The sequence below is a fragment of the Arvicola amphibius genome, chromosome 6 (assembly GCF_903992535.2).
Source record: "Arvicola amphibius chromosome 6, mArvAmp1.2, whole genome shotgun sequence".
Lineage (NCBI taxonomy): Eukaryota > Metazoa > Chordata > Mammalia > Rodentia > Cricetidae > Arvicola > Arvicola amphibius.
Window position 1 is genome coordinate 60,055,880 of NC_052052.2, and position 14,818 is coordinate 60,070,697.

Sequence of the window (14,818 nt, forward strand, 5' to 3'; positions counted from 1 at the left end):
GTCAGGACCGTGAGGGAACCTCCAGCTGGCGACAGATGGGGAAGGTGACTGAGCCCCACATTGGAGCACTGGACTGAGCTCCCAAGGTCCTGATGAGGAGCAGAAGGAGCGAGAACATGAGGGAGAAAGTCAGGAACGTGAGGGGTGAGTTCACTCATGGAGACGGTGGGACAGAACTAAAGGGAGATCACCAACTCCAGTTGGAATGGGACTGATGGATCATGCGACCAAACCCGTCTCTCTGAATGTGGCCAACAGCGGGGGCTGACTGAGAAGCAAAGGACATTGGCGCTGGGCTCTGATTCTTCTGCATGGACGGGCTCTGTGGGAGCCTTCTCAGCTTGGTCGATCACCTTCCTGGACCTGGGGGGAGTTGGGAGGACCTTGGACTTAGCATAGAGTGGGGAACCCTGATGGCTCCTTGGCCTTGAGAGGGAGGGAGGGGAGGTATGGGTGGAGGGAAGGGGAGGGAAAGGGGAGAAGGAGGGGCGGGAAGGGGGAGGAGGAGCGGAGGGAGGGGGAGGAGGAGGGAAGGAGATGGAAATTTTTAAATATAAAAAAAAATAAACCATGAGAATGAAAAAAAAAAGAAAAAAGTAGAATACTGCTTATAAACAAATTAGGAAAATAAAATAATTTCCTGGTTAATGTAGACAGTGTAGAAAATGATGCAGGATAAAAAAAAAACAACACGTATAAAAACAAATGCCTATTAAGTTTACTATTCACAAAATTGGGAGAATTCCCCTTCTTAAAATACTTCCAACTACAATCAGTGTAAACACAATGATAAGATCTTAACTGGTTTATTTCTAGAGGCAGACTCTCTCTCTTTGGGAGTTATAGGTCTATTTGTATCTAGTAATTTGCCTGATATATAGTGAGAGTGTGATAAATATTGGATGAATGAATTAAAACTGAGAGGAAATAAAACTTTATAAGGGCTATTGAACAAATCAAATAAAGAATTCTTACATACACAGGGGGAGGGGAAGCGTATTAAGAGTTACAAATTCCCAACATAACAAGTAAAGGGTTTAAACCAGGCACATTTCTCAACCATCTTTTATTCCAACGAACTGGTTTATGGGATAAACCATAAATTGGTCCTAAACATCTAGTCATTACCCTTTATGCACGCCTATCCTGAAAGGAGATCCTATCTTGGAACAATGCACTCCTAAGATATATAGCCTGGAATATTTGAAGTCCTGGTAATACGTTTAGACTAGGCATTGACCCAAAAAAGTAAGAAGAAGGCAACCTCAAACCTCTTAAACATATGTCCTCACGAGCAATCTCCTTTCACAGAATAAAAAGACCACCTTATATGAATGGCATGCAGACTCAGACCTACTCTGAACTTGTATATCTTTCTTTAAACAAAAACTAAAATGTTTTTAGGAAAAATAAGGCTCACCACATACAACATTAGATGAAGAAAGGCACAGAGTTCACTGGAACTACATGCTTTAAAATAATAAAATGAAACTCATGAGCTTTAATTGGATGATGAAGATAGAGTAAGATAAAATGTCATTAAAAAGACAATAAGTATGCATTTAAGAAGCCAAATCTTATCATCAAAAATTTTATTTTGTATTTTTACAATGCAGAAACTACTTGCCAACTAAATTCTAAATTTATGTAAGTATCAATATTTTCATGGGAGAAAATCTATGTTTGTAAATTCAAAGAATTTAGCTTACTTTCCCTAACATAATTGCTATAAAAAGGGGGTTTCAAATAATCTTCCCCATTCCTATGGAATAAGACCCCTTGAAGCTATTTATCTTAATTTTTCTGTGTTTATGTTGACATCATTCTGGCAGCACATCTTTTTGGAATAATACAATAATCTTATCGTTTTTAGGCACTCGGCATAATGTAGTGATGATTTTTATCTCTTGCTCATCTGATAATTTTGTCTAACTCAAATATTCAATTCAAAATGAATATATAAAATTGCTTTTGAAAAACACCATCGGTCTTTATAAGTACATTTTATCATTTATCTATATCTATCTATCTACCTATCTGTCTGTCTGTCTGTTTATCTACTGTCATCTATCTATCTCACTCCAGTACATTATTCAACCAGGATTTAATGAATATTCATATTCTTAATGTATCAATCGATATATAGAATTGACCATAGATTAATCAACTTGTTAGGTTAATTTAGCTTTTCAAAAAATAAAAAAAGCTCTTATAAGGTGTTTACATCTTTTCAGACTAACTGCTCAAAGTTTAACTTTGTTCTTAAGAACATGCATCTCTTTGACTCATTGCCATTTCAAATAAACTGCAGTTTCCTTCTTGACCTTGGACTTGGCATGGACCAAACACAGTGGTACAGATGATGTTACTCACGGCATTAAATGCCTTAGGCATCTGGAACTCCTTATGGGCAAAGCTAAGAGAACTGACTGAAGACAAATCTGGAGTCCTTAGAGATGGCATGCACTATCAAATTTAAAAGAGAAAGTAGGAAGAAGAATTCACTATAAACATTTGGGCACAGTTTGCGAGAAGGTGAGGAATTGGATGGAGAAGAGGAAGGTTTCCAAGGCAGTTGGCTAATTATGTAATTTACTGGAGATAAAATAAAGTACCACCACCAAGTACAAATGAAAAATAAAAAAAAAAAAAACAAATCTTGTATTTCACTTGGTGATGTAAGATAAGCAATAGCTACATTATCCGTGTTACTCAGTGAGACTGTATCTCATCTTACAGAATCAGCAAAGGTTGTAGGGCCAAATGAGGGTTGCAAGTAGAAGCAACTACAACTGCTCCAATATCGCATGTTAGGCAAATACAGCCCTATCTAGAAAAAGAACGAGAAAAAGCCAGGGAAGGATTGTGCTCAGTCAGTGTCTTCTGGGACCTGGCTCTGCTAGTTGGTTGAAAGCTTTATTTTCATACTGCCTAGCCTCCACTGGCGCCCCTTTCCACATAGTCATCAAACGAGCACTTGGAATATTCTCTGCTCGGGGTTAAAGAAGGCTTTTTGCAAGTTTTCAGTATGCCAGAGGATACAACTGACTCCAGAAACCGAGGCTGCCATCTACACCATAAAATCTGGGAAATCTAACTCCATTTATAGTTTTATCATGCTGGAAGTCAAATAATTAGTATCTGATAGACCTAGAGAATTCAGACTTGAAAATTACCTAAGAGTTCACGTGGCCAAGGCTGGAAAATCAGCCTTGCCCTTTAATTCACCAGGTAAATTACTTAGATTTATTTGGCCTGGATTTGAATGCTGTCCATTAAATTCCTGCCACTCCTCACTCATCTGGTTGACAACTAAAACTAAGAAGAGTAAAGAATTGTATCTTTGGCTCTTTCCCCAATTGCAAGGCTAGTGAGTTGAATTAAGATGCTTGCATTTGGAATAGAGAATTGAGAAAAAAGCGGATAATGACTTCATCCTACAGAAAACAAATAAGAAAGCCACAGATGTCCGTTTATGAGGGAGTGCTATGGCAGTCCCAGCACGCTGTCTCTCCTACATGCTTTTTGTGCATCCCTATTCTCTCCCAGAGACTCTTAGTTTGGATGGCAGGAGCCCAGCAAACCCTGGGAAATTCTTCTAGTACAGTTGATTGGAGTATTGGGGAAAAAAATGGAGCTGACGTGCATTACCTACATAGTAATAGATCAATCCAATCTAGATCAGCCAGCACTTGTCTACCCAGATATGGACTTAAGCCCACCCAAGTCCCTCAGACCCGCCTCACCATGCCTTACCTTTACCTCATATTTCAGTGAAATGTCATGGTTACTACACTGCATTATTGGGGCACTTAATAAATGACACACTGAACTGGGGCTTCCCTAACAACCTAGGGTGTAAGGAGAGAGAAAGGATCAACGGCTACTGAAATAAATAGTATGGGCTATAGAGGGACTAGCTAGAGACCTTCTAATACTAATTGGTTTGAATCATAAAGATTAATACTTACCTCTGAACAGATCTGTTTCTCTATTACACAAGTCAAATATTTCTCAATCCAACTAGAGATGAAGAGCCATATATAAATGGTTTAGTTATGGATAAAATAAGAAATATCAGAATATTTTTCATAAATATTATATTTTATTTTTATACTACATTTAATATTTTTACTGCTTAGAGTTTTCTATTTTGCTGAAAATTTGAATTTTTATGCCTGAGTAAAACTGACAGTTGATCTCTCTATTAGCTTTACTGAAGGTTTGGCTTTTTGAAACTTTTAGGCTGTGACTTGAAAAATTGCTCCAAGTCATCAAAAAAATCTTGATTGTAAGGAAAATACTAAGAAAACAAAAGGTTGTTTAGGTTCATAAGAACTTAAAGGATGGTGACAATGACGCTGTAGTCTCCCGAGGTCCTCGGTACATTCAATCTAGACTGGGAGAACAGAGTTCTGGTGGACGAGGGTTTCTGCATCGATGCCCGGGGAACTTGTTGCACACATTCACTCTACATACACAAGGCAGATAGATTTAAAATCTTATTTATTAACCTTACAGTATGACATGAAATGTCAGAAAGAGAAGCACACACCCACACATACACAGACATGTGTGTGTTTTAAGGTAGCTGTGATCCAATACTCCTCTCACTCCAAACATAATCATCCCATGGTAAAGAAGACTGAATTCTGCATATGGGTAAGACCAGGTAGAGAAGCAGCCTAACCGGCGTTCGCACAGGGCCCCTGCCAAAGTCAGTTCTCTGAGCGGCAGCTTTCAGGCATTTCTTAGACAGTAGATTTCTTTTAGCCCAGCACACAGATATAGAAGTAGACAAGCATGTGAATTTATTTGTACATGTATATGCATGCATAATGCCTCTTTTCGACAAATACAGCATACTCTAGATTTTTTATTCTAATAGAAAGTATGCATGGTATTTCATGGCAGTCTGTTTTGTGACGAGATCTTTGAGAATTTTCTAAATAAAAGTAAGCATAAACATCGCATGAGAACTGCGTTACTCTATGTAGATCTCCCAGAATGCGATAACTCAGTCTTCGTTTCTCTCTTGGTAAAATCCATAGTGGGCCAATTGATGCCCCCAGGGCATAGAAGGCTAATCTGGTCATATTGTGGGCTACTGTTCTCAGAAATCCATCTTTAATCACAGACCGAATAGCTGAGTCAACCTCTATATGGTTTATCTCAAGAAGAGGGGAATCTGAAGAGTTTAACCTAAATTATTCCCCCAACACTGGTAAACTTTGTACGATTAAATTGCACATGGCCTTAGTCCTTGACTCTTTGCTGGGTGACAGTTTTACTTGTGATGTAATTGCACCCCCTACACTTCTTTTCAGTCTCACTCACTGAAAATTTCCAACACAAGATAACATTCACATCACCGGGGCAATAGGGAAGTTCATCACGCCGTCCTTGTTTCCTGAGTGACGTGTTTTGGCTCATTCTCGTTGAATAGTCAGGGATGCTAATCAGAGGAAACTAGATACCAGGCACATCTCAAATTTGTACATTTTGATGTCAGATTAGTATCAGGCATATGATCAGCATGCAGCATCATGTGTGGCAAATTTAGTAAGCTTTTTTAATGTTTCCGATTAAGGAAATAGGTGAATCACAAGTTGGAAGAATCTCTTCTATATGTTCAAGGTTCTGGTTGATAGGAAGCTGGCGTCAAAAGAATATGAACTTGCCAGTGAAGGCAATCCAATGAACCTATCAACGATCAGAGTGGACAAGTGTCAGGTTTGGTTTTGTGTCTTGCCAAGTATGCCTTCTGGTCATGTTTTGCAGTATTCAGCACTTTCAACAAAAACTTGTCAGGCATCAGAATATTCTATTTCCTGGATCTTGAGATCCAGTAAGAGCCACCAATGAGGCTCCTAATAATCTCCTAAACAGTATGAAGACCCCATTTGAGAAAACGGATGAAGGCAACTCAGACCCCAATCTCAAGAGGATATCACGGTTATAAAAGAAATGCTGAAACTCCCCCAGCTGGCATCTCACTGCTTTCTGCTGTGTGTTTATAAAACCTGAAGGAGAGGAGTCTGAAGACGGCTGACAACATGCAGGCATGATCAGTCAGACGCTCAGGGAACACAATGGAGAAAGCTGGATGACAGCTGTCAGAAAATAGTGCATGCCCCCAGCTTCAATAGCACGTGCAAAAGGGGGTTTTACTTAGTGGAAAGATCTGGTTCAGTTTGGGGGACGCCCTGCTCTGAGGATGGAGGAGCAGAGGGGATCAGAAAAACAGCACTGCGCTTTCAGTAACATTTTAAAGGGCAGAAAAGAGGATAGAGCCAAACCTCTGGCAGAGGGTGAAAAAGCCACCAGGGAAACCTTGTCTCCTGGCACTTGACCAGAGCAGTCACTGGATGTAATTGCAAAGAAGCCCCTGCTGAGTCAGCTACTTGGTGGTTTGAGACCCTCTGGAAAACTACACTCCCAGGAAGTTCAAAAGAAGTGTCCCAAGTCCACACAGTGAAAGCCAGCCAGCAGAACAGCTCTAGCTGCCAAGGAAGAAGCTCGCCAGAAGCACTGTGCAGGAGTCAGCAGAGAAGAAAACTGATGAGTGCTGGAATCTGTAGGGAACATGAGCTGAGAGCTCACCTGCTCTGGGGGACATGAAGACGGCTAGTACAGGGCCAGTGCCAACATTGGCAACACAACCAAGGAAGACAGGACCAGCATATATGGCCCAACCTCCATAGGGCTACCAGGCCGTGAGTATAGAATTTGCAAGTGGTCTCCATCTATGAAGGCTCAGTATCTGTAGTCTGATCTTCTGAAGGTCAGGCTGGTTGAGAACAGCAAGTAGACTCGGGCATAATCAGCATCACAGACACACTAAAGGAAGGCTGAGAGGTACAACAGAAAACCAGCAGCTCAGGAAGCTGGAAGCAGAAATCAGGCCAGGCTGCATTTACGCACCCATCCCCCATCTAGACCTTCTCAAATTTACTCCTCCTTTATTTAGCACCCAGTGTAATTCACCAGGACAACTCTGGCCTGTTCTGTTCTTGTTCCCTCTCTGGATCTTTTCTTCATCCCCCATCCTTTCCTTGTTCATACATGTCTAAAATTGTAACATCTTTAGTCAGTAAGAAGTGACCCTTTGACAAGATACGGGGTCAAAGTCCATTTTTTTTTTCAGATATGAAAACAGCAACAGTTTTGTGTTTCTAGTTTCATTGTTTGGAATTCCTCTTCTGTATTTTCTTCCTAAAGTTACATGTACCTTTGATGACGGGGTATATTTCTAGGAGGCAACAATTATAAACACAATTAAGTAATAATTACATTATAGATAGGAAAGTATCTACTGACATAGGAGATAGAATATTTGTACAGTATTGTAAATGGGTACAAAAAGACACAGGAAAGTTTTGAGTATTAGGAGTATAAAATCTTAGACAAAAGGGCCAGCTTCTGTTTTATTGTTTTAGGTTATCTGGTTGCATGTCTTTTCCTTTCTTTTCATTCTTTCTTTACCCAAATGGCTTCAACTCCTCCCCATCCCTTCTATTCTCCTGTCTACGTATGTTTCCCTTCTCTTCTCTTTCTGTTGTACCTAATACAAATCATTAATGTTAGGCTGCTTTTCTTCTTTCTTACTTTTATGCACGGCAACTAATGTATCAGCACACATAGGACTATCAGTGTTTATTTACTCCTTAAAACGATTGGTGCTTAAAGGGTAATTGCTTTTTATTTGACTATTACCGTACATTCATAGTGAGTCTGCCTTTTGATAGTGACTGGTTTTTGCAGACCTCTTCTGTTCTCAAGGGAGAGCTGGGGAGCAAGCCTGGCACCCTGGATACCAGCCCAGCAGAGGAAACCAACATCTCAATTCTGCTATAGCCTCATCCCTCTTGACCACTGACACTTCTGATGAAAAATAAAGATGATTGAAAGGATTGCAACCAATCACCCAACCTTACAGATAAGCCTCAAATCAAAAATCACAAGAAATGTGAGCAACCATTGTAACGGGACTCCTCCAAAACCCACTAACTCTGCATTAATGGCTCCAAGGGAGCTAAATTAGGAAAAATCACAACGAAATCAAAAGAGCCATTCTAATTTTGCCTGGCGATCGTGTCTACTTCCAATATCCAGGAGGATTACTATATCTTTTTTTGGGAGTTCACCTTCTTATTATCTTCTCAAGGATCCCAAATTTATAGGCTCAATGTCCTTTAATTATGGCTAGAAACCGATTATGAGTGGGTACATCCCATATTCATCTTTTTGGGTCTGGGTTACCTCACTCAGAATAGTGTTTTCTATTTCCATCCATTTGCCTGCAAAATTCAAGATGTCATTGTTTTTTACCGCTGAGTAGTATTCTAGCATGTATATATTCCACAGTTTCTTCATCCATTCTTCCACTGAAGGGCATCTAGGTTGTTTCCAGGATCTGGCTATTACAAATAATGCTGCTATGAACATAGATGAGCATATGCTTTTATTGTATGATTGGGCATCTCTTGGGTAGATTCCCAATAGTGGAATTGCTGGGTCCTGGGGTAGGTTGATCCCGAATTTCCTGAGAAACCGCCACACTGAACTTGAGGGTTGGGCGAGACTGGGCCAAGGGAAGATGGGGAGAGAAAAATGTGAAGGGGAGAATGGGGGGAGCTCGGAGGAATGGGATGCTTGGGATATAGGAAGGGTGGATATGGGAACAGGGAAGCATATATCTTAATTTAAGGAGCTACCTGAGGGTTGTCAAGAGACTTGACCCTAGAGGGGTTCCCAGGTTTCCAGGGAGACGCCCCCAGTTAGTTCCTTGGGCAGCTGAGGAGAGGGAGCCTGAAAAGGCCAGTTCCTATAGCCATACTGATGAATTTCTTGCATATCACCATAGAACCTCCACCTGACGATAGATGAAGAAAATGACAGAGCCCCACATTGGAGCACCGGACTGAGCTCCCAAGGTCCTGATGAGGAGCAGAAGGAGGGAGAACATGAGAAAGAAAGTCAGGACCGTGAGGGAACCTCCAGCTGGCGACAGATGGGGAAGGTGACTGAGCCCCACATTGGAGCACTGGACTGAGCTCCCAAGGTCCTGATGAGGAGCAGAAGGAGCGAGAACATGAGGGAGAAAGTCAGGAACGTGAGGGGTGCGTTCACTCATGGAGACGGTGGGACAGAACTAAAGGGAGATCACCAACTCCAGTTGGAATGGGACTGATGGATCATGCGACCAAACCCGTCTCTCTGAATGTGGCCAACAGCGGGGGCTGACTGAGAAGCAAAGGACATTGGCGCTGGGCTCTGATTCTTCTGCATGGATGGGCTCTGTGGGAGCCTTCTCAGCTTGGTCGATCACCTTCCTGGACCTGGGGGGAGTTGGGAGGACCTTGGACTTAGCATAGAGTGGGGAACCCTGATGGCTCCTTGGCCTTGAGAGGGAGGGAGGGGAGGTATGGGTGGAGGGAAGGGGAGGGAAGGGGGAGAAGGAGGGGCGGGAAGGGGGAGGAGGAGCGGAGGGAGGGGGAGGAGGAGGGAAGGAGATGGAAATTTTTAAATATAAAAAAAAAATAAACCATGAGAAAGAAAGAAAAAAAAAAGAGCCATTCTAAATATGTCAGAAGAAGTGAAAGAGAACACAAATTCTCAAAGTACACAAACAAACATTTAACTGAAAGAAGGGGGCCAGTACAGTACATGAAAGTGAAGTCCAGGGATATGAAATCCAAAAGAGAAAGAACACGGGAAATGAAAACTCAACCCGCCAAACCAAAAGCTCCATGGAAAGAATGGGTAACAGAATGGGTCAAGGATAGATAGAGTATCAGTGCTTGAAGACAGGTAGGGAATCTGGGAAATTCAGGGACATGGAGAAAGGTAAATATATTTAAACGTGTAATAGAACACACAAGACCTATAGGACACTACAAAAAGTTTAAATCTGCAGGTAAAGGGCAAAGAAGGAGACAAATGTCATGCTAAAGGCAAGGCAGACGTTTTATATTTTTTCTTTTATTGAAAATAGATTATTTTCAATATATTATATAATATATCCTAATTACAGAGTCCCCTCCCTATCTCTACTCCTCCCAGCTCCTTCCCACCTCATCTCCCATTGGGATCCATTCCTTTCTGTCTCTCTTTAGAAAATAATGGGCTTCTAAGAGATACCAACAAAACATAGCAAAATAAAATATAATAATATAAAACAAGAACCATCATATCAGAGTTGGATATTACAAACCAACATAAGAAAGAGCCTAAGAGAGGCACAAGAACCTACTTGTTCACTTACTGAGGAGTCCCATAAATACACTAACCTGCAAGCCATGATATATATGCAGAGGACCTGGTACAGACCCATGCAGGTCCTGTGCCTGCTGCCTCCATTTCTATAAGTTCAGAGGAACTTTACTCAATTGATTTTGATCAGTGGTTCTAACCTTGTGGGCTGCAACCCCCATTGGGGTCACACAAAAGATATCCTGCATATCAAATATTTATGTTATGATTCATAGCAGTAACAAAATTACAATTATGAACTAGCAACAAAGTAATTGTATGTTTGGGGATTAATCTATGACTCTTCAGAGAATTGTGTTTTGTAAAATTTCATGCATCCATGCTCAATACATACATGTCTAAAATTGTAATATCTTTGGTCTGGAAGAAGTGACCCTTTGACAAGATACCGGGTCAAAGCCCATTTTTTTCAGATATGAGAACAGCAACAGTTTTGTGTTTCTAATTCCACTGGTTTGGAATTCCTTTTCTGTCTTTCTCCCTAAAGTTACATGTACCTTTGATGATGAGGTATGTTTCTAGGAGGCAACAATTATAAACACAATTAAGAAATGATTGTATTATAGATAGAAAAGTGTCTACTGGCATAGGAGACGGAAGATCTGGACAGTGTTGTAACTGGGTACAGAAAGGCACAGGAAAGTTTTGAGTATTGGAAGTATAGAACCTTAGCAACTTATGGGCAGGGTTGTTATTTTAAAAAAAATTAAAAAGCAAAAGCTAACAGCAATGCTCATAAAATTACTCCACAGAACAGACAGGAAGGAATGTTATAAAACTCTTGTTTTATGAAGCCAGCATTATCCTGATACCAAAACCAGACAAGCTACACAGAAAAGAAACTTATAGACTGAGCTCCCTGATGAACATAGATGCAAAAATTCTTAATAAAATGTTTGCAAAGAGAGTCTCTGGTCATATTTAAAAGAGTATTCACCCTAATTAAGATGGCTTTTTCCATAGATGCAGGGATGGCACAACATGTATAAGTTGAAGGAATTATATCACATAAATGTGTGTAAGGACAGAAATCACATGATCATCTCAATAGACGTAGGAAAGGCTTCTTTCTAGCCTAGCATCCCTTCATGGGAAAGACAGGAGGAGACTATGAGAAACTGACCTCACCACGGTAAAGACTATATGGTAGACTTCAGTTCAACAGTTTACATATCAGGGGAAAGCTCAAGCATTCTCACTAAACTCAAGAACAAGACAAGTATGACTGCCTTTCCAACTCTCACAAAATGTAATATTAAAGTCTTAGATATGGGAATACAAACGAAGAGAAAATAAAGCTACACCACTCCTGAGTCCAAGTCAACATATCACAGAGACACAAGCACATCAAAGGATATTGCCACACTAGCCACTAAGTGATGAAACCAACCTCAGTGCCCCCAAACAGAGGAACAGATACAGAACATGCAGAACACGTACAACACAATTTTTACAGTAAAAAAAGAATAGTTATGTCTTTTGCAGGAAAATATGTGCAACTGGGCTCACGCCTATTCATCTCAGAAAGACAAACACTGTCCATTTTCTCTCACTTGGGATCCCTATGCTTTACACAGATACATAAACTTATCTATGTATACATGATGTGAAAGCAGACATAAAACTCTCTAAGTGCAGAAAAGGACATCTAAAAAAGGGAAAAGGGCCAAAAAGAACAGTAGGGTGCTGTGCACTGAGTGCACTCCACATACAATATACACTTGCATGAAACCTTTTTAAGACTTAAAAATGTCTAAGATAATCAGTGTAGAGACATATTCTTCTGTTTCACTCTGTATATTGCACAGTGACTTTGATCAAATGTTCCTTCTTCATGCTGCCTTTAACACTTTTCATTGTCAAATAAAACCTTTCATTAAAAAATACTGCCGTGGTACTTTATACTTTATAGTTTGGAGACAAATCGAGTCATAGACCACACAGCTCAGAAAGCATATTTGAATTATTATTACTTTTAGTAAAAACTTTCCATTCTAAGACCCTGGGCATTTTCCATTCTGCCTAGAAGCTGTTAGCAGCTTCCATCTCTGTGTTACCTTTCTCACTAGTCATGTTACAATTTCTAGTGATGTCTCTGTCTTTCCCAACCTTTTATTAAAGCCCATCATTTATTGAGCTCAACAGCTTTAAGGAATATCTGGCTATTAAAAAGTCTATAGAAACAAAGCCAACATCTGATGTGGGATTCCCCTCTATATTCTATGAATATATTTAGTTAATAAAGGAACTGCTTTGGGCCTATAGCAAAGCTATAGGGGAACAGAGCTTGGCAGAGAAAACTAAACTGAATGCTTGAAAAAAGGAATGGCAGAGTCAGAGAGAAGTCATGGAGCTGCTGACAGAGACAGATGCTGGGAACTTTACCCGGTAAGCCACTGCCACGTAGCGATACACAGATTAATGGTAATGGGTTAAATTAAGATGTAAGAGTTATCCAATAAGAAGTTAGAGCTAATGGGCCAAGCAGTGATTTAAATAATTTGGTTTCTGTGTGATTATTTCAGGGCTAAGCGGTCAAGAACTAAGAAGCAGCTTCCTTACAGCAAACATCTCATTCATTTGCAAACTATCTGGTAATAATGGAATGTTGGTGCTGTTATTATCACCGTAACTTGTACATGCTCCAAAAAGCTCCTTATTGTAGTTAATGAGTCTAGAACCATTTCAAATAATAAACTGTCCTTCCAGACCTAACATTAGAGCAATTTAATTTTCCTGATATGATATAACTTCTCTGTTGTCACAAAACAGCATTTAAACAACCCCAAACTTCTAAAACTTAATGTGCTGTGTTGTCCTTTCCTTCCCCTTCCATTCATTTACTTTAGAAGCAACATAATATTTTGCATGACCCTATCCACAAAACCTGATTCAAGCTAGCCATCTCTGACTCTCAAAGTCCCCAACGGGGACAAGACTTACTTGCTGCTCAGGCAGCGTCTCAGGGAATAGGAGGCACCCCCGCCACAGGTGCGAGAACACTCGCTCCAAGGGCCCCAGGCATCCCAGAGGCCTTCACGGTCTTCCTCTGAGCGTGCAGTTCTGGAACTCTGTAAGAAACGAGAGAGGATGAATGGTTAGCATCGTGTCCCCTTCAGCCCCTTAAACACCCATCCTTAACATTGGGTGTCCATCCCTCCACGATGGTCACACTTGAAATGAAAGACTGCACTGGATTCTTTTCCCTTTAATAATGCATGTCTATTTGACTACAAGAGATATTTGAGTTTAAGGCCACTGGGCAATGACTGAAGAAGATAAAAGATTGCACTAATGGACCAACTGGGAAATAAAGTCTCAGAGAGAGTGGTGTCTAGGTGAGAGGAAGACAGAGGGCACTGAAATCACCTTGACTGCAATCCATGTGCTATTCATCCCTTAGAGGGACTGTTGCTCCAGGAGCATGTGCACACCAGCATGGCTGCCCAAGCCCCATCATGGTGTACATAACCAGTTTCTTTTATGCAGCAATTTCATTCTCGGGTTTCAGATTTGTTAATTGGTACAGTTCTGTGAAATGATTTTAGTAGTGCAGAGACGTTTTCGCCAGACAAATGAATTGGCTTGTTATTTTAAAGCTTCCCCAGGAGAAAGGGCGTCTGCTGTGAATGTGGCTGCTGTCATAGTTAAGCTCCGGTGTTGTTCTTCACAGCTTTACAGATAATGTCTGTGCTATAGTTACTAGCAAATGCTTTGGGGCTAGAGACAGTGAGTTCGGGTGTGGATTCTGTGCTTTAGTGACTTTTAATCAAACAACTTGTAACCCCCAAATGCCTTAATTTCCCTTTTTACCAAACAGGGATAACATCATAACATCCTAGCCATGACACCAAACACACACACACACACATACACACACACACACACACACCTAGGTGATTAGCTGAATGATGTTAACTTGAGATTAGTGCAGCAGTCAAGCATAGATTTTGTATTCTGCAGCAATGTAAATAGGGGTTTACCTGGCATATGTTTCACTTACAGTCCTAAATCACTGAAAGGAGAGCTGAGATGTTTAGGGTAGTGAGCCAAAAATAGGATCGACTCAGCACATTGTGGGAGGATATCCTGGTTCCAGGACCTCCTGGCTGCAGAAACTTCTACATAGACCCTTTATGGTTGCTTTCACATCCTAAAAAATGTGAATGCTAAAAATACTTTACACTAATGAATCACTGAGAGGAGTAAAAGCTAATTCATGGAAAACAGAAGCCAAAGTAGGAACAACCTAATGTCCATGCATAGATGAATGCATACAAAATGTAGTACACACATACAATAGGATGCTACTCAGCATTAAAAATAAACCTATTAAGATATATACTTCCCTGCTCCCATATCCACCCTTCCTCCATCCCAACTGTCCCATTCCCCCAAGCTATCCCCATCCTCCCATTCTCACTTTTTTTTCTCCCTATCTCCCCTTACCCCCACCCCATCCCCACCCCCAAGTTTCCAATTTTTGCCTGGCAATCTTGTTTCCTTCCAATATCCAGGAGGATAACTATGTGTTTTTCTTTGG

At 40.7% G+C, this 14,818-nt stretch overlaps 1 protein-coding gene across 1 annotated transcript in view; it reads right to left on the minus strand.

The window, feature by feature from the left end:
- The window catches only part of Adamtsl1 (ADAMTS like 1), a 348,621-nt gene extending 334,950 nt beyond the window's left edge, over window positions 1–13,671 (minus strand). Inside the window, exons 1-2 of the mRNA XM_038334446.1 lie at window positions 13,645–13,671; window positions 13,219–13,346 (exon numbers count right to left, since the gene is read on the minus strand). Of these exons, the coding sequence (XP_038190374.1) occupies window positions 13,219–13,346; window positions 13,645–13,671 (155 nt within the window). The remainder of the gene's footprint in view (window positions 1–13,218; window positions 13,347–13,644) is intronic.
- Between the last annotated feature and the right edge of the window lie 1,147 nt (window positions 13,672–14,818).